General features: G+C 40.9%; 3 protein-coding genes across 6 annotated transcripts in view; 1 reads left to right on the forward strand and 2 right to left on the reverse strand.

Annotated features, from left to right (window-relative positions):
- pdcd6 (programmed cell death 6) overlaps window positions 1-9,131 on the reverse strand; it is a 29,445-nt gene extending 20,314 nt beyond the window's left edge. The window contains exon 1 of the mRNA XM_048554936.2: window positions 8,809-9,131. Coding sequence (XP_048410893.1) covers window positions 8,809-8,888 — 80 coding nt within the window. The 5' untranslated portion in view covers window positions 8,889-9,131. The remainder of the gene's footprint in view (window positions 1-8,808) is intronic.
- On the forward strand, window positions 8,983-23,623 carry pigm (phosphatidylinositol glycan anchor biosynthesis, class M). Of its 3 annotated transcripts, none has more exons than XM_048554915.2 (5): window positions 8,983-9,180; window positions 15,068-15,654; window positions 16,812-17,070; window positions 19,174-19,275; window positions 19,724-23,623. In XM_048554915.2, exons 1-5 carry the CDS (start codon window positions 9,094-9,096, stop codon window positions 19,889-19,891), a joined length of 1,203 nt encoding a protein of 400 aa, XP_048410872.1. In that variant the 5' UTR covers window positions 8,983-9,093; the 3' UTR covers window positions 19,892-23,623. The 3 variants fall into 3 exon arrangements, with proteins under 3 accessions (XP_048410872.1, XP_048410881.1, XP_048410862.1); XM_048554924.2 differs by having other exon boundaries at window positions 9,043-9,420; window positions 19,205-19,275; window positions 19,724-19,837; XM_048554905.2 differs by having other exon boundaries at window positions 9,045-9,420.
- A 1,233-nt stretch (window positions 23,624-24,856) lies between these two features.
- Window positions 24,857-27,738, reverse strand: part of exoc3 (exocyst complex component 3) — a 34,096-nt gene continuing 31,214 nt past the window's right edge. For both annotated transcript variants that reach the window (XM_048559876.1, XM_048559885.1), the window contains one exon: window positions 24,857-25,779. In XM_048559876.1, coding sequence (XP_048415833.1) covers window positions 25,608-25,779 — 172 coding nt within the window. In that variant the 3' untranslated portion in view covers window positions 24,857-25,607. The remainder of the gene's footprint in view (window positions 25,780-27,738) is intronic.

Genomic DNA, 27,738 nt, shown 5'->3' on the forward strand with positions numbered 1-27,738 from the left:
CTAGTTACTGCCTGCCAAAGAACCTGCACAACATTTGAGAAGTGCATTGTGATCACTTGAAGCTTCATATTATACAAGGCTGTGGGCCAACTGATTGAATTGCTCAATGACTGGCAATGGGCCGAATGAGCCATTTCTGTGATGTAAACCATTTACCAAACTTTTGATCAAGGCTTACCTTAACACATGCAACTAAATTTGTGCAAACCTTCTAGGCACCGACTGAATCGGACCAGCACCCTGGTTTATGAGGGGAAATCGTAAAGCATGGAAACAGACCTTTCAGTCCAACCAATCCATAATTCCAAAACTAAGATAACAAAGTGTGAAGCTGGATGAACACAGCAGGACAAGCAGCATCTTAGGAGCACAAAAGCTGACATTTCAGGGCCCTTCTGGTCTAAGCCCGAAATGTCAGCTTTTGTGCTCCTAAATTGCTGCTTGGCCTGCTGTGTTCATCCAGCTCTACACCTTGTTATCTTGGATTCTCCAGCATCTGCAGTTCCCTTTGTCTCTGACATAACTCCAAACTAAACTGGTTCCATCTGCGTTCACTTGGCCTGTATCCCTCCAAACATTTCTTATTCTTGTACTTATCTAAATGTCTTGTAAACGTACCTGCATCCATCATTTCCTCTGGAAATTCATTTCACACACAAATCAGTGTATAAAAAAAAAGTGCCCCTCATTTCTTTTTTAAAAATCTTTCTTCTCTCACCATAAAAATATGCCCCTAGTCTTGAAAATCTGCACCCTAGAGAAAATACACCTGCCCTTCACCTTAGCTGCACCCCACACACGATTTTGTAAACCTTTGTAAGGTCACTTCTCAACATCCTACGCTCCACCGAAAAAAGTCTCAGCCTATCCTTAGAACTCAAACAACACCATTCCCAGCAACATCCTGGTAAATACCTTCTGAGCCCTCTCCACCTTAACAATATCCTTCCTACAAGGAAACCATAACTGGACACAGTACTCCAGAAGACGCCTCACCAACAACCTGTGCAACCTCAACACAATTTCTCATCTCCTACACTTAGAAATCTGAGCAAATGAAAGCAAGCATGCTCAATGCCTTCTTAACCATCCTATCCATATGTAATGCAAACTTCAAAAGAATTATGTACCTAAATGTAGACCATGAAGACACATGTAAATCAAGTGAATGAAAATGTGGAAGTAAATATCACCAATTTCAAGTACACTGCTCCAGGAAACTGGAACTTAACTTTAGCTTTCAACCTTGATCAAGAACAATCATCTTCAGACACATGGGCAAAGTTATCACAACGGACAATACACTCCATCAGGTAATAAAGACAATGCTGAAAGATATTTTGAAAAGGGACTTGGATGAGGAGGTTGAGGGGTGGGTTAGTATGTTTGCTGATGACACAAAGGTTGGAGGTGCCGTTGATAGTATTGAGGGCTATTGCAGGCTTCAGCGAGACACTGGCAGTATGCAGAGCTGGGCTGAGAAATGGCAGATGGAGTTCAACCTGGATAAATGCGAAGTGATGCATTTTGGAAGGTCAAACTTAAATGCTGAATATAGGATTAAAGGCAGGATTCTCGGCAGTGTGGATGAACAGTGGGATCTTGGTGTTCAAGTGCATAGCTCCCTCAAAGTTGCCACCCAAGTGGATAAGGTTGTTAAGAAAGCATATGGTGTTTTGGCTTTCATTAACAGGAGGATTGGGTTTAAGAGCCGCGAGGTTATGCTGCAGCTCTACAAAACCCTGGTGAGACCACACTTGGAATATTGTGTCTAGTTCTGGTCGCCCTATTATAGGAAAGATGTGGAGGCTTTGGAGAGGGTGCAAAGGAGGTTTACCAGGATGCTGCCTGGACTGGAGGGCTCGTCTTACGAGGAGAGGTTGACTGAGCTCAGACTTTTCTCTCTGGAGAGAAGGAGGAAGAAAGGTGACCTGATCGAGGTGTATAAGGTAATGAGAGGCATGGATAGAGTCAATAGCCAGAGGCTTTTCCCCAGGGCAGGATTGACTGCCACGAGGGGTCATAGTTTTAAGGTGTTAGGAGGAAGGTATAGAGGAGATGTCAGAAGGAGGTTCTTCACCCAGAGAGTTGTGAGCGCATGGAATAGTTTGCCAGTGGTAGTCGTGGAAGCAGAGTCACTAGTGACATTTAATCGACTGCTGGACATGCACATGGACAGCAGTGAATTGAGGGGAATGTAGGTTCGGTTATTTTATTTTTGGATTAGGATTATTCCAGGGCACAACATCATGGGCCGAAGGGCCTGTACTGTGCTGTACTTTTCTATGTTCTATTATCTATAGGGAGGTCCCATATAGGTTGCCAGAGTTAAAAGCAAGTGCCTGCAAGAACAGTTTACTCCAGGTTGGAGTGTGCAGAGGTTGAGACCTGTGGTGCCAAGGATGTTCATTATAGTGAATATTGGTGAGATTCCATTAGATTAAATAAACATGTAATTTCTAAAATATATAACCTAGTGACCAAATGGACCCATGCAGATATAACCTCATTTTTCTTCAGGTGCAGTTCAACTTTGATTTTTCTCATTATCAATGTGCATCTTAACATATATACATTTAACTTGTGAATATCAGATATACATTCTGATTAACTGTCAGCCAATAAAATGGAAGGTCTTTTAAGTTAACCAACACACTCTTTAGCAAAGCATGCGTAGGACGAATGTAGGGAGTTAATACAACTCAGGATCACTAGATAGATGAATAGCCCAAGTCAGAATGTGTAGTAGTTTATATGGTAAATTTTCATACACTATTAGAACAAGTCTACAAACAAACACTATCTGAAATTATTTAATTTCAATTGATTGACTTTATTGTCACGTGTACTGAAATACAGTGAATTATGAGCACTACAGGAGATCACAGCAAAGGATGTACAGATCAAAAAGACTTACAGGCATATAGGTTACATTGCAAGTTACATTATTTGAGGCTACAGTCATTCAACAGTTTGATAATGGCTGGATTTACATGACAAGATCATTTGAAATGCACTTAGAAGATCCGTAACTTTCCAGCAAGTGTCGAGTTTTCATTTTTGAAGCAATCCAAATTAGAGTTGGGGGCAATAATATTGAATCATTAGGAATAGACAGGTTCCATGCCAAAGATCAAGACAACAAATATGAATGGCTTGCACTTCAAATTATTTGCAATCTGAGTTTAATAGAAATGATGTTTTTGAAAAGAACTGTAGTTCAAATTAAAATTGAACTTCTGAGGAAAACATTAAATGTTTTTGAAATACAAAATTTCCAAACCTCAAATATTAGTCGTCAACAATTTTAATTGCTGTAGTAAAGTCATTGCTTCAATTGATTTATTCTAAGTAGTCATTTTGGACACATTTGATTACACTTGCAACATGGGAATATTTCTTAACAGTTTCAGTTTACACGGTAAACTAACAATCTGAAATAGTAAGTCTTTTTGGTGATTTAGCAATGATCATTCCCATGGCTATCTGCACTGGCTTTTCTGGTGGCCAGAAAGTAGATTTTTCTCATTATCAATATGCATTCTAACACATGTATGTTTAACTTGTGAATATCAGGCATACATTCTGATTTACTGGATTCATACCAGTGTTTCACATTTAAATAAATCATTAGGACACAGTTTTTATACACTACTTCTATTTCCACTACGTAGTTAAATCACATTAGAATATCAAACAACTCCTGTTACTGAAGTCTTCACAGTGCCTCTTTCATTATGAGATGTTAGTCCCAACACAACCCGCAATGCCTAGCAACTGCAGGAAAATAACCACCTAAATATCAAACAAAGACTTGGTGGAGAAATTCTTTGACTGAAAGAATGCACTGCCTATTTTTTTTTCTTAAAATCATAATCCCTACCCACAATAACACAAATCACAAAAAAACCAAGATCCCAAAAACAACAATTTTCAGCAGGTTTAAAAAAAAGAGTTGTAAGGTCATAGAGATGTACAGCACTGAAACAGATGCTTCAGTCCAACTATTCCACGCCAACCAGATATCTTAATTTTACCTCATCTGATTTGCCAGCATTTCAGACATATCCCTCTAAAACCTTTCTATTCATGTACCCATCCAGATGCCTTCCAAATGTTGTATTTGTACTAGCCTCCACCACTTCCTCTGGCAGCTCATTCTACACACACTACCCTCTGCGTGGAAAAGTTGTCCCCCTCAGGGGTCCGTTTTAAATCTTTCCCCCCTCACCATAAACCTATGCGCTCTAGTTTTGGGCTTACCTACTCAGGGTAAAAAGACAGTCTTTTCCCCAATCTATGCCCCCAAGACTTTATAAACCTCTATAAAATCACCGCTCAGCCTCTAATGATTCCAGGGAAAATAGCCCCAGCCTATTCAACCTCTCTCTCGCTCAAACCCTCCAGCCCCAGCAACATCCCAAATATTTTCTGAAATCACAAGGGTTTCACCAGTGTACTGTGTTAAACCCTCAACAGGTAATCTTGTTAAATATTATATTTCCTTTTAAGCTTTTTTCAATCCAATTCATCACTCTACATATGCAAAAGCTGCAAGTTTTCTCAAGCACTCGTCATTTCAACATCTTTAAACCTTTATAAAGTCAAACTATAGACAATGTATGTATTGCTAAAACTTTCCATTTCTACTTTTAACAATTACCAATTGTGAAATTTTAGTGTAAAGTCTGAAGTCAGTAAATATTTCTTGCATTATCTAAAAATTTTCCCACTATCCATTTTCAGCTACATGCTGAAACATCAGAACTCAACACCAATTTACGACAAACATGAACTCATCATTTACAGCAAGAAACACACAAACATGATCTTCCACCCTAACCTGTCAAGGGAGTATTGACAATTAAACCAGTAAAGCATTTCATAGTTTTCTCTTTACAGGAACTAGGAGGGGGAAAAAAACAAACTCTAGAGTCCCAGTGGGATTAACTTCCCTCCAGTGCCTTATGCAAAATATGCAAGCCTTTAGTTGGGGGACTAGAAAATCAGCATTACTGTGAAACTTGGAATGTAGGTGCAAACAATGGGTATGAATATATCCTCACCTACTCAATACAAGCAGGCATGTCATGAAGATGGCAGACAGGCAGACAGGCAAACCTTGTTAATTTCTTCCTTTTCTAGAGACATTCAAGTCAAATGGATTGCTTCCACTGTACCGCAGCACAAAACAAGTTCAAACTGCAGAATATTTTGACATGACTCAATGTACATTTTACATCTACACAAATAAATCCACAGAGTATTACATAAAGTGCATCCCACACAATCATGTTACAGCTAAACAAATTCCATTTCTTCAAAACAACAAGTGTTATCGGTTGCCCATACCTCTTTTTACTCAATACCTTCAATCTGAAAAATTTCAAATAGTGGATCAAGACTTTTTTTAAAAAACTATAAAATAAGCATCAGTGTTGAGTATATCCCAAAATTTAATTTTACTTTCTCATCTAGTATAAAACAGTAAGATGATATCCTAGCTACTAAAGTTATAAATTTTCCAGCAGTCAGCATAGCTCCAATTTTTAACTCCATTTGCCTTTTTAAGAAGTGAAATCACTCCTGTGACCAAAGTGATGGGTTTTCTCAGTTTATGTTCGCACAAACTTTAGCAACATAGTTCTTCTTTAGATCTTTACAGAGCTCAATGTTAAAACTTAAAAATGATAGATAGTAGCACATAGATGAATGATCTCCAATGATACTAAGGAATAATTGTGAACTTAATTTGCTCAAATGTCCTGAAATAACAGATATAACCAAACAGCATGCCAAGGGCCTCAATCTTCTAGATTTATATGATGTGTCACTGCTAAAGCAAGTGTGATTAAATCACATTCAAGTCCAGCAGAATCCTGACAGGACTTCACATTTGACTCTGTGTGCATTTTAGATTTCATCAATTTAGTCACTTACTTCAGTTTTCTCTTCCGTCTATTTCCCTACTCACGTTTGAGAGATTCTCTTTTAAGGACAACCAGTGAGGCTGCAAGAAAAAAATCTAACAGTGCTGCCAACTGTTTCTGCGTTACACTAAACTTCCGTATCAAGCTGTGCCACCCTTCCCCATGCGAATTCACTAAGAAACTACCTGGGGTTGGTTAGCTCAGTTGGATGGGTAGCTGGATTGCGATGCAGAGTGTCATCAAAAGTATGGGTTTGATCCGTGTACTGGCTGCAGTTACCATAAATGTCCAGCCTTCTCAACCTTGGCCCTTGTCTGCGTTGTGGTGATCCATGGGTTAAACTCACCAGTTGTCTCTCTAATAGGAAGATGGCAACTTTATTTTTGCCTCAAAAGCTACTTCGTTAGGATGCTAGAAAACTATAAGATTCTAAATTGATTACAACGAGACTAAAGTAGGTAAGGACCTAGACACAATCATTATCATGTAACAGGTAGTATTGGGTAAGCAAATGGCCAAAGATAGACAAGTCTCCTGGCTCTGATGGAATGCATCCAGGGTACTAAAAGCGATGGCAAGAGTAATAGCAAATGCACTTGGGGTAATTTGCCAAAATTTGCTGGACTCTGGGGCAGTTCCAGCAGATTGGCTATTTTCCAATGTGACGCCACTGTTTGAAAAAGAGGGTGGACAAAAGATGGGGAATTATAGGCCAGTTGGCTTAACTTCTGTAGTGGGAAAATACTTAAATCTATCAAGGAAGAAACAGTGAGACAACTAGATAGAAATTCCCCTAATGGGCAGATGCCACATACCTTCATTAAAGACTGGTCATGCTTGACTAATTTGCTGGAATTCTAAGAAGACATTGAGCTCAGTGGACAACAGGGGTCCAGTAAATGTTGTGTATCTGGATTTCCAAAAGGCATTCGAGAGGTTTGACACACCAAAGGCTGCTGCATAAGATAAAGACGCATGGCATTACAGGTAATGTATTAGCATGGATTGAGGATTGGTAAACTAACAGGAAGCAAAGAATGGGGATAAACAAGTGTTTTGCTGGTTGGCAAACAGTAACTAGCGGTGTGCCCCAGGGATCACTCCGAGGACCGCAACTGTTGATAACTTGGACTTGGGGACCACATGTAATGTGTGTCACTGCTTGCGATGACACTAACATGAATGGTACAGGAAGGTGTGCAGAGGACTCTGAAAATTTTTGGAGGGACACAGATAGTTTAAGTGAGTGGGCGAAGGTCCGGCAGATGAAAGCCAATGTTGATAAATGAGAAGTCATCCATTTTAGTAGGAGTAACAGTAAAAGAGACTATTATTTGAACAGTAAAAAGTTGCCACATTCTGCTGTGCAGAGGGACTTGTGTGCCCTTGTGCACGAATCACAGATGGTTGGTTTGCAAGAGATATTTCTGCCATCGCAAACTGATGAGGCCAAAACACTGACGGCTTTCAAGAAAGGTGTAGATTTAGTTTTTAGGGCTAAAGGGATCAAAGGATACAGGGAAAAAAACTGGAAAATGTACGAAGTTGATGATCAGTCATGATCATATTGAACAGCAACCAAAGGGCTGATTGACCTACTGATGCAACAATATTCTATGTTTCTATGTAAGCCTGCAACATGAACTGTAGCCAGCAATTAGAAATTTGTTCAGATACTAGTCTGTTATGCATTATCCAACTTCTGAATGCACCTATGGTTAGTAGCAGAGTAAAGCCTTTGATTCTCCAGCTTATACAGCATTTACAGCTGAGCTTTGAGGGAATATAATGTTACTAGTGGTAGAAATGCCTGGATGAGACAAAGTTGTTGTTTCTTTTAATTCCCCTGGAGAACATAAAAGATCCAGTGAGGTAGGAACAGAAGTAGAACAATACACCAGGTGTAGGGACCAGACTTTACCATTCAAAACTTTAACCAGTCACTTGGCTTATTGTGGTCTGGATATTTGTCAACAAATTGGTGGATGTGTTCTCCAAATAACAATGACAGCCATTCAAAAATAATTTGCTCCCTGTAAAGCAATCTGAACACTCAAAAGTTGTTACATTAAAGCAAGTGGTAAGACTCTGAAGGGTACTATGCAAATATCAGTACTGAGGGTCTGAAAGGTGCAGCATAAATGCCCATTCCGAGGGCGTAATGGGGACAGTACAAGTGACGCTGACAAAAGGAGTTGTTTGAACAGTCATCCCAGAGAGAATTCCACTAAGCCTCACCCCAGAGGAAGGAAACATTACCAGTAAAGGATGAAGTACCATCATAGTTAATGAAGTAATGTGGGAAAGGCAACAATTTTGCACACAAACTACGTGAAAACAAGCTCATTACCTTCAGTGACTTTAATTAAGAAGTCTTGTAGCAATACGAATTTCCCTCGTTATTCAGACAGTCAGTGCGCGAGGAACACTCTGGCAATCAGTCAAGGAGCCCGCTGGCCCTGTCACTTCACCCCTTGCTTCCAGGGTACCATGTGAGTGGGCTCAGGCCCTCCCCGGTGGGGGAGCGGGCTCAGTGTTTTCCCCCAAAGATGGGAGAGGAAGGAGAGAGAGAGAGAGAGAGAGAGAGAGAGAGAGAGAGAGAGAGAGAGAAACAAGACTTGAGGATGGTGAAGCCAGTTAGGGGAGTGTGGAGATAATGGGGTGGAGTAGGACAGAGGGCATATTGGAGAGGAGTAGCAGCATGGGGTGGGTGGTGGTTGTTGTGGAGAGGAATAAGAGTCTCTCCCATGATACTTCAACGCTCCGGACCATCTAAATCAATCAAGCTCGCTCTCTCTCTCGTCCGTCCGTCCGTCCGTCCGCCCGCCTGCCTCCCTCCCACACGTTCCGCGCCTCCCGTAATCAAGATGCCATGTACCTCTGGAAGACATTCCACAGGAAGCCTTGGTCGGGAAGGCCGTTGTTGGCCGGTTGCTGCGGCCGGTAGTGATACGCCATCGGAGACCGTTGTTGCCACGAGCTTGGTCTCAATAGCTTCCCCCGCTCGAACTATCTCGCTTCCGCCCGCATCACCTGACCCCGCCGCGCCCCTCCGCGTCCAGCCACGTGATAGTGAGCCGTCCCGCGATGGTTCCGTCTCAACTGCTTCGCGCTCCGTGGCGGTTGCGGTGATCTTTCAGACCTGCATGCATAAACATCCAGAATGGGATTTGAAAACCTCCGAGAGGACAGGGACCGACGGTTCGACCTCCTCAGATCAACCGCTTGCTGTTTCGCCACCGTTGCTGGGGTGACGTCCCCGTTAAAGTTCCTTGTAATTTTACATTGGCCGATGTAAATTTCCCCGCCCCCCCCCCCCCGATCAATGGGCCGAGCTTTGAACCCTGGGCGCGCTGCCCTGTTTGCAGTCGCTTTCTGCCTCCGCGTCGGCCTTGTCTTCTATGGGCTGCACCAGGACCGCTCCATGCCGGTCAAATACACCGATGTGGATTATCATGTCTTCACAGACGCCGCCAGGTTTGTCACTCAGGTAAACCGGATTGGGCGTGGAAAGTTCAATGGCGCAACTCTGGAGCTGTTGCGTCTTGAACCCGAATCCCCTTGCTGGCATACAGACCGAAAGAACTGCGGAAGCTGTAAATCCGAAACAGAATTTGCTGGAAAAGCTCAGCAGACCTGGCAGCATCTGTGAAGAGAAATCAGAGTTAACATTTCGGGTCCGGTGCCCCTTCCTCAGAACAGATGCTATCTAAGGAAATGGTAGACAAACAGGGGGTCCCTGGGGAGCGCTGCTGAACGAAGAGACCTAGAGGTGCAGTTCCTTGAAAGTGGAGTTGGCAGGTTAACAGGTTTGCGAAAGTGGCATGGCACCCTTGCATTCACTGGGCACAACATTGAGTCTAGGAATTTGAATGTCATGTCGCAACTGTACGTGAAATTGGCGAGGCCAGTTTTAAAATACTGCATTAAATTCTGGTCACCCTCCTATATGCAGGATGTTGCTCAACTTGAGAGGGCGCAGAATGGTTTTACAAGGGCTGCCAGGACTGGATGGTTTGGGTTATAGAGAGGGGCTGAATAGACTGGGGCATTGTTTTCTGCAGCTTTAGAAGCTGAGGAATGACCTTGTAAAGGTTTGTAAAATCATGAGGGGCATGGATCAGGTGAGTAGCCAAAGTTGTTTTTTCTACAGTAGGGGATCCAAAACCAAAAGGCATAGGTTTAATGTGAGAGGGGAAAGACTTAAAAGGGACCTAAGGGGTAAGTTTTTCATGCAGAACATGGTGCATGAATGGAACAAGTTGCTAGACGAAGTGGTGGACGATGGTTCCCTAGGGCATTAGCCTGGGCCTCTGGGTTACAAGTCCAACGATAGTACTACTTTGTCACCACTTCCCTGGCTGTTGTATTTTCTGAGCCTGAGAAATCATTCTGGAAATGTTCAGCAGATCAGTCAGGATTAATTAACACACACAGTTTCAGGATTAAGGGGAGTGTTTATAGGAGAAGTAAGGGATCAAAGATTTATCTGGAAGAATGAATAGCTGGTGTCTGAAAGTAAAAGGAATAAGAAAAAATGTCATGACTCGTGCTGGAAATCAAACCCCAAAATTCCTGTAAAAGCCAAAAGAGCTGCGGATGCTGTAAACCAGTAACAAAAACAGAACAGCAGGTCTGGCAGCATCTGTGAAGAAAAAAATCAGAGTTAACGTTTTGGGTCCAGTGACTTTTACTCAGTATGGTAGTTGGGAAAATGTCCCTAATTTCTGCATATAAACTGATGTTTTGCCGACATTTTAACCAACATTAACTCTGATTTTGTTTTCTTCACAGTTGCAGCCAAACCTGCTGAGCTTTTGCAGAAAATTTTATTTTTGCTCCAGTATTCCTACATTCCCTCGACTGAAAATTTGGTTGAACAATTAACTATCTAATTTTACCTAGTTTTCTAGTTCAGGTTAAAAGAATGTGCACATCTGGCTTTTTAATATCAAGTCAATAAAAAGTAAAATCACCATTGTCCCCTCTCATTAGAAAGAGATGACGGATGGTGGTCACTATGCTTCAAGCAAGGGGAGAGGCTGAGAAGGAGAATCCTTCGTGGTAACCTCAGCTGGTGCAGGAATTGACTCAATGCTGTTGGCATCACTTTTCATCTCACGCCAACTAACTGAGCTCCTAGTGATGTTAACTATTCATCTGTTCTGGACCAACTGCAAGAAACAAAAAAGAATTGCTAACAAATTAACTAAAATTCTACCCACTTTCTAAAATTCCCATACACAGCAGGGACAAAATGTCGTAAGACACAAATTTTATAGGTGGGAAGGGGACAAAAGGTAAAGAAGCATAGTTCTAGCGCCATTTTGGATCACAGATTTCAATGAATTATTTGTTTTAGTTTATTTCTCTGCACAGAATTGTTGTGGCACAGAAAGAGGCCATTTGGTCAATCATCCACAGTGTCCTGGCTGGTGATTCATGAACTCAGATCATAATTACAGGATATGGGGTCAGTGAATTAGGATCAAGATTAAGTGAACTTTCTCCCTTATTGGCTTGTGAATCTTTGATATTCAATAGCACAACGGGTTGTGAAGGCTTAAACAATGAGTACATTTAAGATAACAATAGATTTTAGGTACAAAGGGAAATTGAGGGATGATGGACAGGAAAGTGGAGTTGATGTAAAAGTTGACCCATAATCTTTTTGAATGGGGCATCAGTGTTGTGGAACCATATGGCCTACTTTGAATTGTAGTCCTTGAGAGCTTATGAATTTTCAAATTTATTAGTGCTGAATTCACGGTTCTGTAAATTCTCTGGATTATTCCAAATCAGATTTTGTATAAATCAGAAAATAGATCAAATGGATCATTGTGTGGCAATTGTCACAAAAACACAGTTATTTCAGAGCCGAAGGAGGCAATTTAGCCAATCATGTATGTGTTGGCACTGCAAATGAGTAATTGACTTGCTGCTATTGTCTTGCTTTACCCCCCATAACAATGTGCAAAATTCATGGGAGTGACAGGCAAATCTGCTCCCAAAATATCCAGTTGCCTGGGAAAATTCAATCTTAGGGTGACTGATCAAAGAAATGTCACTCCCCTAATAGAAAGGAAGGAATTAGTGAGGAACTGATTCTCTAATTACAGGCACAGTAGAATTGCTAACTTCTGCAATCAGTCTTCGTAACTGAAGTTACTCATTCCTGGAATCACTTTGGTGTATTATTTTCTTTGTTCTCATGAATCAATGTCTTCACATTCTTAAGTGAGTCATCCATATGAATCAATCTTCTTTTTTTGATCACTCCCTCCAAAACCATTACCTTCCACAACAGGATTGTAATTTTTTCTAAAACTTCTGTTTTAAAGCTATTGTAAACAAAATGGTGCTTTGAGAGTATGGATTGTAAGCACTTTGTGTTTATGAGATCGAAGACTGTGACATAGCACTGTGACATACATAGAACAGAACAGGCCCTTCAGCCTACGATGTTGTACCGACCATTGATCCTCATGTATGCACCCTTAAATTTCTGTGACCATACGCATGTCCAGCAGTCTTTTAAATGACCCCAATGACCTTGCTTCCACAACTGCTGCTGGCAACACATTCCATGCTCTCACAACTCTCTGTGTAAAGAACCCGCCTCTGACATCCCCTCTATACTTTCTTCCGACCAGCTTAAAACCATGACCCCTCGTGTTAGCCTCGTGTTAGTCTCTGGCTATCAACTCTCTCTATGCCTCTCATTATCTTGTATACCTCAATTAGGTCCCCTCTCCTCCTCCTCCTCTTCAATGAAAAAAGTCCGAGCTCAGTCAACCTCTCTTCGTAAGATAAGCCGTCCAGTCCAGGCAGCATCCTGGTAAACCTCCTCTGAACCCTCTCCAAAGCATCCACATCTTTCCTATAATAGGGCGACCAGAACTGGACGCAGTATTCCAAGTGCGGTCTAACCAAAGTTTTATAGAGCTGCAACAAGATCTCAACACTCTTAAACTCAATCCCCCTGCTAATGAAAGCCAAAACACCATATGCTTTCTTAACAACCCTGTCCACTTGGGTGGCCGTTTTAAGGGATCTATGTATCTGCACACCAAGACCCCTCTGTTCCTCCACGCTGCCAAGAATCCTATCCTTAATCCTGTACTCAGCTTTCAAATTCGACCTTCCAAAATGCATCACCTCGCATTTATCCAGGTTGAACGCCATCTGCCACCTCTCCGCCCATCTCTGCATCCTGTCAATGTCCCGCTGCAGCCTACAACAGCCCTCTATCCTGTCAACGACACCTCCAACCTTCGTGTCGTCTGCAAACTTACTGACCCATCCTTCAATCCCCTCATCCAAGTTATTAATAAAAATTACAAACAGTAGAGGCCCAAGGACAGAGCACTGTGGAACCCCACTCACCACTGACTTCCAGGCAGAATATTTTCCTTCTGCTACCACTCGCTGTCTTCTGTTGGCCAGCCAATTCTGTATCCAGACAGCTAAGTTCCCCTGTATCCCATTCCTCCTGACCTTCTGAATGAGCCTACCATGGGGAACCTTATCAAATGCCTTGCTGAAGTCCATATACACCACATCCACAGCTCGACCCTCGTCAACTTTTCTAGTCACATCCTCAAAGAACTCGATAAGGTTTGTGAGGCATGACCTGCCCCTCTCAAAGCCGTGTTGACTGCATTTAATCAAGCCATGCTCTTCCAGATGGTAATAAATCCTATCCCTCAGAATCCTTTCTAACACCTTGCAGACAACAGACGTGAGACTTACTGGTCTGTAATTGCCGGGGATTTCCCTATTTACTTTCTTGAAGAGAGGAATTACATTTGCCTCTCTCCAGTCCTCGGGTACGACTCCAGTGGAGAGCGAGGATGCAAAGATCTTCGCAAGTGGCAAAGCAATTGCATTTCTCGTTTCCCAAAGCAGCCGAGGACAAATCTGGTCCGGGCCTGGCGACTTGTCAATCTTAATCTTCATCTAAATGATCTTTGTTATGAGGTTACAAGTTGTAAGTTTTGAATATTTACCTCTTCCCAATGCAACTTTTATAGCTTACTGTTGACATTGTGTTTATCAGAGATAAGGTACAAAGTGACCTGTATAGTTTAGCTTAGTTAGGTTCTTGTCTAGCATACATTCTTAATAAAGTGGGCTGTAATTAATTAATTGGGCTGTACTTTGGAGATTGAGTTCTTAGTGATGGGTTGTCCTATTTTTTTCCCCTTCCTGCCTCCTGAGTTCCAACTCGTCTGCGTCAACCAGACATCCTACTCCCATTTGCTAGCATTTGGTCCATATTCCATTAACCCTTCCTAATGCCTTTTAAAGTGTTATTATTGTACCTGCCTCCACCACTTCCACTAGCAGCTCATTCCATACTTGCACCAGCTGTGAAGCCCTCAGATGCTTTTTAAACATTTCCCCTCTGACCCTAAACCAATGCCGTCTAGTTCTGGCCTCTCTACTGTAGGGAAAAGATCTTGTCTATTCACCCTGTCCATACGCCTCAACCTCCAATACCTTCTGAATAGCTTGGGAAGAATAGCTTGACTTTTGATCAGACAACACTGAGGCAACATCAGGTTCAATGGAAAACATTAGTCTCATGGTCAAGTCCAACATTCAAGTGTTTCTTTTTCTTTGCTCGCAATCCTACATGTTGAAAATTCAATCTTGCATTTGTATATTGTAACAATAAAATAAATTTTGCTTAAAAACTACGTTGTTCATCCTTGTGCTTGTGATAACCCATGCTGTGCACATGGTGCCAGACTGGTTGGTCAATGTCGCGTGAGTTCTGCGGGAGAAGGTACTGTGTTATCTTGTGTGGCCTCAGCCTCTGACATCGCAGAGAGGCTGCCATTTTGAACCAACTTGTGGCCTCACTGGCAAAGTGCAGCATTCCCACTGACACCTGGGAATCTCTGGCCCAAGACTATCCAAAGTTGAGAAGGTGCATCTCAGAAGGCATTGATGAAATATTGGTGTTTATGAAACTACTGTAAGTTCAGAATGAAGTGGACACATTTGAAATAAAGTAAGACATTTATGCAAAAAAGACTGCATTTTTAATAGCATATTTCAACCAGTATTCTAAATATGTCTCTAGCTTACAGTGATCATCAAATGAATAATTGTATCTTTTTCTGTTTCAGGGAGATTCTCCTTACAGAAGAGCAACCTATCGTTACACCCCATTATTGGCATGGATGCTGACTCCCAACATCAACCTCACAGAGCTGTATGGGAAAATCCTCTTCATTATATGTGATATTCTTGCTGCTCATTTCATGCATAGAATCCTAAGCCTTCGAGGATTTGACAACCGGAAAGCATGCTGGTACTGCAGTCTATGGCTTTTCAACCCGTTGCCAATGATTGTCTCAAGCAGAGGGAATGCAGAAGCCATTCTTGCAGGCTTGGTGATGGTGACTTTGTACTACCTGGAAAGTAGGCAGATTGTGAAGGCTGCATTATTCTATGGGCTTTCTGTGCATATGAAAATTTACCCAGTGACTTATGCTGTACCCATAGTCTTATCACTTCAGACTGATCAGCAAGCAATGGAGGAAAATAATTTGACTAAATGGAATGAAGGCTACCTTAAAAAAGGCACATGTTTTCACAATTGTATAAGGAACTTTCTGAAGCTGGTTGTCAGACTGCTAAACCAGGAAGTGCTGCTATTCATTTCTATTGCAGGACTGCTATTTTTTGGTCTGGGAGTACTTTTCTATTGCAGGTAAAGTAACTTAAAGTACTCTTCGCTCAATGGGCTCAACAGCCATAAGTTGTGCTCTGTAGAATTCTCTGAAACAGCCTCACAAAGTCAACTATCTAGCTGCATGCCTGTCAGAAGCTATCCTGCAAGGCAAGCTGTCAGCTATGAAGGAGAAAGTTTCCCACTCATTTATTCCATTCTAAAATATGTCTCACAATATGAAATGACTGACTACAGAGAAGAAATACAACTAAAACAATAGAATAGAAATTGTTTTAGTGGCATAAATTGAGGTATGAAAGCTGGTCAGGTTCCATAGATCAATGATTAATATATATAAGAATTCCAAAACAGCAACAAAAACAGAAGTTTGAAAATGCTCAGCTGGTTTGGCAGCACCTGTGAAGGAAAAAAATCAGAGTTAACCTTTCAGGTCTGATGATCCTTCCTCAGGATCCGAGGAAAGGTCACTGGACCCGAAACGTTAACTGATTTTTTTTTTCTTCACAGATGTTGCCAATCGCCTTAAATTTGTGTTTCTAGTAATTGACTGTCTACTAGGGGAATCAAGTTTTCCCTATCGATATCTTGTACACCTCAATTAAGTCACTCTCCATCTTCTCTGCTTTAAAGAAATCAACGCCGGCCTATCCAATTTTTCTTCCTAAAGCAGGGCTTTCAAGCCCTGCTACCATCTTTGTAAATCTCCTCTGTATTCCCCCTGGAGCATTACGTCCTGGTAATGTGACTAGAATTATATGCAGAACTTTAGCTGTGTCCTAATCAATGTCTTGCATTGTTTCAGTATTGCGTCCCAATATTTTGCATTCAATATCTTACCTAATGAAGGAATCCATTCACCTTATCTTTACCACCATATTTATTTGTTCTCTCAGATCTCTCATTTCTTTGACCCTTCTAAAAATACACCATGTGTGTTTCTTTGCTAAATATCAAATTTACTAATGCCACCATCTGTGGTGGGATTTAAACCTGAGTCCCCAGAACATTAGCTGCGTTTCTGGATTAATAGTCTGGCAATTATACCACTAGGTCATTGCCTACCCATTTACCCAAGCGCAATAAAATTGTCAGCTATGAAAAATAGCATTCTGTTACAGTGCTTTGATTGTAGCACGTACAGTCTCAGTTTACATTTGTTTTTGTTTCAAATCCAGATATGGCTGGGAGTTTCTGGATCACACGTACCATTATCACTTAACACGACGAGACATTCGCCACAACTTCTCGCCCTACTTCTACATGTTGTATTTGACGGCAGAGAGTGAGTGGAGCTGTGGCCTGGCTCTAGCTGCTTTCATCCCACAGTCTCTGCTGCTCCTTGTCACATCTTTTGCATATTACAAGGACCTGACCTTTTGCTGCTTCTTGCAAACTGCGATTTTTGTCACTTTCAACAAAGTGTGTACTTCACAGGTAAATGTGAAGAAATTCTCCTTTGCAACTTTTTAATTAATTGTATTTCAAATTATCCCTGGAAAATTACCATTTTAGGACTGTGGGTGAATCAGGCTGAATGAATTAGATATAACAAAGTGTGGAACTGGAGGAACACAGCAAGCCAAGCAGCATCAGAGGAACAGGAAAGCTGACGTTTTGGGTTGGGACCATTCTTCAGAAATGGGCAGGGGGAGAGGAGCTCAGAAATAAATCGAGAGGATGGGTAGGGTTGGGGAAGGTAGATGGGTTGGTGGTGGGTGAAGGCAGTGGTTGCAATTGCTTAGTGATGTTGGAGTGGTGGATTGATGGGAGGGAAGATGGACAGAGACAGGAACTGCCAATGCTGGAGAATCTGAGATGTGTGGGAGTGGAACGCTCCATCTTGGGAGCAGATGCACTGGAGGAATTGGGAGGGGGTGAGAGGAAGTGTAGTCTAGGTAGCTCTGGGAGTCAGTGGGCTTGAAATAGATGTCGGTCACGACGCAGACATCAGAGATAGAAACAGTGAGGTCCAGGAATGAAAGAGAGAGGTATCGGAGATGGTCCAGGTGGATTTGAGGTCGGTGTGAAAGGTGTTAGTAAAGTTGATGAACTGTTCCAAGTTCCTCGTGGGAGCACGAGGCAGTGCTGATGCAGTCATCCACATAGCAAAGGAAAAGGCGGGAGAAAACGCCAGTGTAGCAGCAGAAGAGGGACTGTTCCATGTCTCCTACGAAGAGACAGGCATAACTTGGGCTCATATGGGTTCCTGTGGCCACCCCCTTAGTTTGTAGGAAGTGGGAGGATTGAAGGAGAAGTTGTTAAGGGTAAGGATGAGTTCAGTTAAGTGAATGAGGATGTCGATGAAGTGGGAGAGGAAGAAACGTAGGGCTTTTAGGCCATCCACATGGGTGATACAAGTGTAGAGGGATTGGATGTCTATAGTAAAGATGAGGCGCTGGAGGCCAGGGAAATGGAAGTCCTGAGAAGGCAGAGGGTGTAGGCGATGTCCCAGATGTAGGTGGGGAGATCCTGGACTTGTGGGGGTGGGGGGGGAGATAAAAAGAGTCAAGGTAGGTGGAGATGAGTTCATTGGGCAAGAGAAGGTAGAGACATTGGGTCAGCCGGGTTTGTGGATTTTGGGAAGGAGGGAGAAGGATGAATTAATTGTGGTTTTGGCAGTTCTAAAAGGACTAGATGATCCAGAATACCACAAATTATTTCACCTTCTCTAGAACCAGAGAATATGATGTTAATATCAAATTAATTTTTCGAATCTGTTTTACCTGCCCTAAGAGGTTGGAGTGGAGGCAGGGCCTGGCAAAATACTGGGGAGTAGCACCATTGAGCTGGATGACATACCCCAGTTGCTGGGAAGGATTCACAGTGACAGGAAGGAGGCAAGCCAGGATGAGATTTGATTTTTTTTTATGGGCTGTAAAATGAAGTTCTCGCAAGGGAAGGCCACCACCAATTCCGTTGACCCATAGGCTACCCTGGCCAGAGATGGTGCTGCAAACAGCAATTGCAGCCCCTGTAGTCCCAAACTCTTGCACCCTTGATCAGTCTGAATTTAAACTGCACCTCTCCTGGGTGCATCCATTTTGAGACACCCTGAGAATCTCTTAGCTGCCTCAACAGCATCTATCTCTCCGTGTTCGAGTGAGCAGAATCAGGAACCTATCTGACACCCTCAATTGGACAGCAGGCCCAGAGGCTGTCTCTGGCTTTTTAAAAGAGAGGTTGAACCAGGGCCACTGACATCCTTTGGTCCTGATTCTGATAATTTTATGGGGGAAAACATCACTAGGGAGAAGGCTGAAACAAAATTAATTCATGCAAATCTGAATTCTTATATTCAAAGGTACTGATTATTTTCTGAAAAAAAAAGTGTTAATGTAGCATGAATGAAACAGGGTCAAAGTCACTAAAGATTTCCAAATTTCACACTCTCTCTTTATCATTTGTCTTGTCCCATCTCTAGATTTCATGCAAATGAAATATTGTATAACCTTTCAGTCATGTGGCAAGTTGAAAGAAACTTGCATTCACTATATTTAAAACTTTGCAAATATTTACATACTGTATTTACAATTTTAGTATTTCCTGTGGTATTTGTGTCTGCTCCCAGTGGTTCTTCCAAATCTGGCGCTGACCTGGAGAAGAGGCATGGTGTTGTTGGTTTTGTGGTTCATCGGTCAGGTTAGTACTGTTGCTTTATCCTATTGATGTCTTAGTGTTATGGTCACAGAAAGTACCACAGCTTCATTTGTAACATCATGTACAGGGGGCTGTTTAGTGGAACATTGTTGCTAGGCTGCAGTTGTGCAACTCCTAGTTAGCCAGTGTTGTGTAGCAAGAGCTTTGGATATAAGTGGCTGTTTTAGCGTCTACTTCTTATTTTTATTGTCTGTGTGCTTGTCCCTGCAAAATTCTAGTGTGTTGGCTTTTATCGGCCCAATATGTGTCATCTTCAATGTGTTTTAACCGTTGCAGAACACAGTTCACCAAATGGTTGGGAAGGGAGGCAAAGAAAATATTTTTAGAAAAGGGAATGTTAATGTCAGACAGAAACTTTGTTTGTATAAACACATTTCTTTAGAACCAGGACTGAATTTTTTTTTGTTTTGGTTTTGTTTTGTCAACCTAGGGATTATGGCTCACCCCTGCATATTACCTGGAATTTGAAGGACAGAACACCTTTCTGTTTATTTGGTTGGCTGGTTTGGTATTTCTCTCCATCAACTGCTACATTCTGTTGGTATTGATCTCAAGCTACAAGGAAAGGGAATTGCAGCCAAAAACAAAGACTGAATAACAGAAGTGCTTCTATGTACAGAATGTTGCTGTAGATTCTGATCTGTTATGATCTCTATGAGGCAAGTTGACTCGGATTAATTGATCAAGGCATTATCGTGGAGAATGCACCAGGACCTTTTCTTGCCGTGAGCTTTGTTGAGCAAAAAGAAAGACACAATATCTGAACATGCTGTATGAATCAGTGTAGCATGTAGCAAGTAAAAGTGAGCTATGTTGCAAATCTGATTAACGACCTTAATTTGGGTGTTTGTGTGATTCTTCAGCAGTTTTTGAAGGATGAGTTCTGCTAATTGATGTAAACTCTTAAGACCTTTTCAAACAATCTTGAAATTACAAATTCCGCAGACAACTTAATGTTTCACTTGCACAAAGGAACATATTTTGTAAATGAAGTAGTTATCCACTTGTGGGAAATAGACTGCAACATATTGCAGACGCCCTGCTTCTAAGGATATCAAGGGAAATACAATCATAAATCTTTTTGTTTAGGAACGGTAATCTTTGACCCAGAGTACTACTGTAAAGAACATTTATAATTTTTAAGTTGTATGTGGAATGTGTAATTGTTTTTTAAAAATGTACATAAAGGACTTAAATGTTTGCATTAATTAGCAAGATTTACCCTTTGAAAATTGTATGGTCAGTATTACACTGCTTTTTAAAATTCAGTTACGGGATGAAGGCATTACTGGCTAGGCCACCTTTCATTGCCCATCCCTAATTATCCAGAAGGCTGTTAAGAGTTAAGCATGTTGCTGTGGGTGTGGAGTCGCACGTAGGCCAGACCTGGTAAGGATGGCAGTTTCCTTCCCTAAATGAAATTAGTGAACCAGATGGGCTTTTCCGACAACCAGCTTTGTGGCCATCATTTGACTGTTAATTCCAGATTTTTATTGAATTCAAATTCCACCATCATGGGAAACCCTAAACACTTTCCCTGCCAATTTCAATCTGTGCTAGAAGCTCATTTGTCTTGTATAGGATATTGCCTGCATTTAAGTACAAAACTCAGTCCTACATAAACTGCCTCTTCCTCGGCTGTACCTGAAGTTACATTACTGGCCCCTTCCAGACTGCGTCTTACTACTTGTTCTGGAAACTTAAATAACCTCCACTGATTTCCCCCCACCCCGTCTTACCACTTCCATAACTTTTCAAGCGACTGAACCCACCCCACTGTTTAGCTTAAACCATTTAGGACTGAGGAGAAGAAAATTCTTCCCCCAGAGTGGTGAGTCTGTGGAATTCTCAACCACAGAAAGCAGTTAAGATCGAAACACTATCATTTGAACAAGGAGTTAGATAGCCTAGATAGAATGGACGTAGAGAAGATTTTCCACTAGTAGGAGAGACTAATACTGGAGGCCAAAGCCTCAGACTGAAAGGATGACCTTTTAGAACTGAGATGAGGCATTTCTTCAGCCAGAGCCTGGTGAATCTGTAGAATTCTTTGCTGCAGAAGGCTGTGGAGGCCAAGTCATTGAGTGTATTTAAGACAGATATCGGAGTAATCAGGAAAATGGGGTTGAGAAACACATCAGCTGCAATTCATACATGATGGGCTGAATGGCTTAATTCTGCTCCTATAGATTACAGTCTATACCCATTGGTCATCCACAACATCCTACTTCAACCCTGTCTCATCCTGTTAGAGTTTTATATGTTTCTATGAGATTCTACCTTTTTTTTGAAATCCAGTGAATCTCGTCCCAACTGATTCAACCTCTTCTCATATGTCAGTCTCTGCATACCCTCTGTAGCAAGGACATCCTTCTTCAGCTAAGATCCAATCTGCACACAAAATACCAGGCATGGTCTCACCAAAGCCCTGTGTCATCACACCAAGACATCCTGGCTCCTGTACTCATATCCTCTCACTATGATGGCCAACATACCAGTTATCATCTTCACCAAGTGCTGCACCTGCATGCTTACTTTATGACTAGTGTACAAGGTCACCCATGTCTTGTTGCTGTTTTGATAATCTGCATCTCTATTTCTTTTCCTCCTAAACTGGATAATTTCACATTTATCTGTATTTGCCATATTTGCAAATTCAGCTTGTTCAGATCAGTGAAGCATCTCTCCCTCCTTACCCTTCCATGTAGCTTTGTGTCATCTGCAAATTTGAAGATATTACATTGAGTTTCCTCATCCAAATCAATGTTGTGAATGGTGGAGTCCTAGCACTGTTCCTGCCAGTACCCTACTATTTACTGTCTGTCATTGAGAAAACCATGTATTTATTCCTACTTGTTGTTTTCTGTCTGCCAATCCATTTGTGATCCATCTTCATACACTACATTCCCCCTCACCCCAACCCTATGTACTTTAATTTTACATGCTAATCTCTTGGACTTTCAGAAGACTTTTAACAAGTAAACCATATCTATTGGCTCCCTCTTGCCAACCCCAAATTACTGCCTTGAAGAATTCCAGTATGTTTATGAAATATGCTTTTTGTGAATCCATGATGATCATCTGATCCTGCCATGGTCAAACACAGCAGCTCAGAACTTTATTTTAGATAATCAACAATAGCAGTGTCTTGACTGAAGCATCTTTAGCTGCATTTTTTATAGTCATCCCCCCCATGATAGAGTTGGAAATAAAATGTTCATAGGTTGTGTGTCAGTAACATTTGTGCCTCACAAGGAAAAGGCAGTAACTATCTCCAACATGATGCACTTATTCTCCATCTTAAAAAACACTGCGCTGAATCAGCCACACCAGAGCAACAAAAAACAGGTTAAGAGGCAGGGAATTCTGAAGTAACACGTCCCTTGCTACAGTCTGTACACCATCTACAAGACAAGTCAGGAATATAATGTAATGCTTCATGCCTGTCTGTATGAGTGCAACCCTAAGAACAAAGTTCAGTATCCAAGATGAAACAGTCCCTTGGTTGTCACTGGTGAATGGGTTGCCGAAGTGTACCAAAAGTTGCTAATGAACTGACTCTTTGGAGCTGAGTGGACTTGATAGAGGTTCAGTAGGATGATTCCTAGTATGGAGAGATTCTCGCGTGAGCAAAGGCTGAACAGATTAGGGATCTCCTGATTGGAGCTTAAAAGAATAAGAGATGATCTCATTGAAAGATATAGGATTCTTAAGAGGCTTGCAAAGGTAAACGCTGAGAGGATGTATAACCTCATGGGAAGTGTCTAGGACTAGACAGCACTACTCTGAATAAAGGAGTACCAATTTAAGACTGAGATGACAAGGAATTTCTTCTGAGAGTCTCTGAAACAGATAGCCATGAGGGCAGAGTCATATATATTTAAGGCTGGGATTGACAGAATCTTGGTGAGTAGGGGTAATCCAGGATAACAGGGAAAATGCAGGAACGTGGACATGAGAAATGTCAGATCAGCCATCCTATTCTATGTTATGGCAGGCCTACTCTTCCTAGGTCTTCTTATAGAGATATATTAAGTTATGAGGGGCGTAGATAACATAAACAAGTGATGGGAGGAACAATGACCAGGGGCATAAATTCAAGGTAAGTGGAGGTTTAGAGATGTGAGGAAAACATTTTTCAAAAGTGGTGGGAATCTGGTGCTCACTGCCTGTGTGGTTGGCAGACGCAGAAGCCCACCTAACATTTAGTTATGCACTTGTGATAGCAAAGCATACAAGGCTATGGGGGCAAGTGTTGGAAAATAGGATTTGAATAGTTAGAGATAATGGGAACTGCAGATGATGAAGATTCCAAGATAATAAAATGTGAGGCTGGATGAACACAGCAGGCCAAGCAGCATCTCAGGAGCACAAAAGCTGACGTTTCGGGCCTAGACCCTTCATCATCTGATGAAGGGTCTAGGCCCGAAACGTCAGCTTTTGTGCTCCTGAGATGCTGCTTGGCCTGCTGTGTTCATCCAGCCTCACATTTTATTATCTTTGAATAGTTAGATGTTGTTTTGATTGGCCCAAGGGCCTTTTTCTGTGCTGTAGTTCTGTATTGACACCATCATCCTGCTATGGAAATATGTTACTCCTCCCTCACTATCACTGGGTAAAAATTCTGGAATTTCAGCTCAGTATCATAAGTGTACCTATAAGTATTGGTGATTCAAGAATTTAGCTCACCATCACTTTCTCAAGTGTAATTAGGAATGAACAATAATGCTAGCCCTGCCAGTAATACTCTCATGCACAAATTAAAAAGCTAGTATCAATGACCATGATCATGTATCTGCTGGATTGTTGTAAAAACAAACGTTTACAAATATCCTTTAGGAAAAAAAATCTGCCTTCAGCTGGTTTGTGATTTAAGAACCATAGCAACGTGGATGACTTTTGTGCCTCAAATGACCAGGCAATTCATCAACACCTCTTCAAGGACAATAAAAGTTTGTCTTCCCATCAATAACAATATCCCTGTGAATTAATTAAAAATTAATTCAATTTACATAAATGTCTTCTGGTAAAATCTGTTGTCATAATGTTAGATTTTCATTTTAACTGAAGTGTCTGCTTCCTTTTATTGTATTCAAGGGAATGCCTTCAGCTCTAGTTAATTCATTCTGTTCTTTCCTCCTTCAAAAGATATCGATAACTCTAATTTTTAATTTCTCCCAACTTGTGGAATTCACCAGCTCGGTAACGGTTCAGCCATCTTAGTTTGATGTGTTCTATTCACCATACTTTTAAGCAATTTGCCAATAACTCTTAGTCTAAACCAGGTATACTAATCTCCCCGGTGAGATGAGGGGAAACAAAATTCTGAGGTTTAAAAAAAGTGTTACATTTTGTTCCTCCACCCTTCCAAATAACAAAACCAAGGTACAATTCCTAAATGGTCAGGTCAAAACAACTAGACAATGTGATACTAATTCATTTTTCACCAAATACCTCTGCCATTAGGTAGGCCAATTTTCGTAACAAAAGTACTGATCACTTAATTTAGAAATATATGAAAAGATAAGTTCTAAGATAGCATGAAATAGAGCCTACCACTGTAAACCACTGCATCAATGCTTTATTATTTTTGCTTTGTATAGACGAAGTTGTCAAAAAAGCAACCATTGCACAAAAACATCTTTATGTTCATTATTAAATATTGATTTTCTTTTCATGTTAGGTGTACATGTTCACTCAACCATTTTGCTTCAGACCATCTAAATCTGATGCAAAAATCTACAACAAAACCCGATCAATTTTGCTAATGGAAACATACCTTAAATTCTGTACAAGTGCACATACATAAAAATACATTCCTCATTTTGTCTGTCTTCCAAAATGTGGCATTAATTACTCTCAAAAATTCAGAAGACAAAGGCAAAAATACATTTAATGTAGCCCCTCATGAATGACAGTTGTACCTCACATTTCTCACAGCACCCGATTGCCATCAATAAGTTTATTAAAAACAGTCTAGCCCTTTTAATTAACAAAATAATGAAACCACAGCTACGATCTTCCAGCAGTCCAATATCTGAGAACACTAAGCTGCCACAGGGCTGCCTAGACGACATACTATAAGCAGTATAGGTGAGCCCATTAAGTTACATTGGTATCTCATGAACAGAGCTCATTCATTTCATAATTCAAGAATGATTTTTGAAGGAAGAGAGGCTTGCAAATGATCGTTAAAAATTACTCCAGGAAAAGGATACTGGAGCTTAATTCTTCTGTAACACTTTCTATATGCCTCTCAAATGTAGCTGTATTGGGTGAAGGCCTACTATAAAGTAACTTGCAAAATGTACATTTTACTTGACTAATTTTGACAATGTTAGATTTTGTACTGAAATATCTTTGAAGATTGGCTTAAAATTAGGACCAGGTTGTGCTGGGTTTTGCCACAAAATCTCAATGACCGTCTGCTTCATTTCTCTGCTGGCATCACCTCTCATTGACATCAGTGCTGTAATGTGTTCTTCCCTGTGGGGTAAGATGGACAGTTACAAGTGCAGCAAAATCATAAAAGGTTCGTGAGAACATAAATTTATTTTGTTAACACATTACAGATGTGCGTATTGCTCAAAACCCACAATATTAAAAATCTTTAACACAAGTTGTTTATAAATAAACCAATATACTGTTGATTTCCTAAAGAGTTAAGGACTCCAAGTGGAAAAGTGATCCTTAGCTGATGTGGAGTTAGAGTGATGGAGATAACTAGACTAGGCACATTCCTGTGCAGTTTTTACATTCCCTCCTCATTTCTAGATTTTGATGATAAATTCTTATATAATATCCTCAACAGAAATTAAATGTAATAGCATATTAGAGGTCTACAAATTCTGGCCACTTACAATGCAACAACATATTGCTGAAGGGTGCAATTACAAACTGCAAGTTTACATTCTTGGTGACAACTAAGTGTTTATACTAGGCAGACGCATGCATTTTAACATAAATATTAGAACATTAGTAATTGTGTCTTTTTTAATTCACACTAATATAATTTAAAAAGAAAATCTTCAGTTGTGGTTTGCATATTCCTATGCAGAGCAACTTATTATTGCAGTCAGCTGAAGTTGTCTACAGCAGGTTTGAATACAATTTCTACAGCCTTTTCTCCCAGACTGACATTGGTTACACATTCTGCATTACCACTGACACCAAGGATTCGAGTGTTATGCTTATGTGTAGCACATATACACAGCACTACAGAACTGTGATGTATTTCAGGCTTAGTGGCCAAGTCATTTTGCATAAAGTCTGACCTCACTTGTGCCATTTTATTTTTGAATTCCGCCTGCAATAGGGTCTACTTCACTGATCATGTCTCACAAGGAGCAGCTGTTGACACAGCTTCCAGCATCTAGGGAAAATGCAATATTTGTTGGGCCACTCTGATAGTAGTGTCCTGCCACTGTGAGAGAATTTGAATGAAAGCTTTAATGAAATATGAATTTGCTACTGGAAACCACCAAAGCACAACAATGCATGGAACTGCAAAGTCTAATACTTTCATAGAAGATGCAATTTCTAAATTATCCAGAAACTATTTTCTCAGCTTAATGAGCTGCCTCTGTGTCGAGTGGAGAGAAAAGCCCTTTCTCGGGCTTAACAAGGCTTAATGGAGACTCCAGTGTATTATTGAGAAGACTGGGTGGTAACACACTTCTCACAAGTTATCTGCCTGTTCCAGTAGTTTAGGTGAACACTGAAGATCAGCTGATTCTTCACTTTATTGATGATATTACTTTTAAATGGAGTCCCCTTACGACATTTCGTCAGAAGTTGCAAATTTATGAAAGGCATGTGCTCATTATAGAAAACAAATGAGAACTGAGATAAAAAAATACATTTCCTGATCAGAAGTGTGGACTATTAGCAGGCTACAATTCCTCCTAACAGTACTAGATTTCAAAATGTGATAGAGAGGTCAAGGACTGGGACCCTACCTAAACAGCATTGTCAATAAATCTTTGTTAAATTTACTTTCCCCCTTCTTGAGCCTTGCCAAAGTTTACAAGTTCCCAATTGCTGTAACTATAAACGTTTTATCTGTGAAACATTGGAGTTCAAAATAAATAATTTTCCTCTCCTCTCCTTGTATTATGTTCCAGTCTCTTGACAGAATTTGGTGGCCCACAAGTTACTTATGACTGTTTCCAATGTCACCCCATTAGGGAACAGGAATGTGAGAAAATTAAAGTGTGTCTTATTAGAAAGAGAAGATTTCTGCTTTTTGATATAATGAACAAAGATAACCTTGCTCACATTTAATCCAAACTGGGTTCTGAATATTGCGCAGATCTGGGACTTAAAACGTTTTGCTGAGATCAAAGCTTTACCAGTTCACCTGATGGATTGATTGTGTAGTAAGCAATGGCTCTAAACATGCTGCTCCCTACAAAATAATACTATTTTTCCATGACAACATGTTTA

This window comes from Stegostoma tigrinum, chromosome 2 (assembly GCF_030684315.1).
Source record: "Stegostoma tigrinum isolate sSteTig4 chromosome 2, sSteTig4.hap1, whole genome shotgun sequence".
In the NCBI taxonomy this organism is placed as follows: Eukaryota; Metazoa; Chordata; class Chondrichthyes; order Orectolobiformes; family Stegostomatidae; genus Stegostoma; species Stegostoma tigrinum.

Coding starts and splice junctions, on each gene's coding strand:
- pigm (XM_048554905.2), top strand. CDS start 9,256: ATGGGCCGAGCTTTGAACCCTGGGCGCGCTGCCCTGTTTGCAGTCGCT. Junction 17,071..19,173: donor ACAAAGTGTGTACTTCACAG/GTAAATGTGAAG, acceptor TTACAATTTTAG/TATTTCCTGTGGTATTTGTG. Junction 19,276..19,723: donor TTTTGTGGTTCATCGGTCAG/GTTAGTACTGTT, acceptor TTGTCAACCTAG/GGATTATGGCTCACCCCTGC.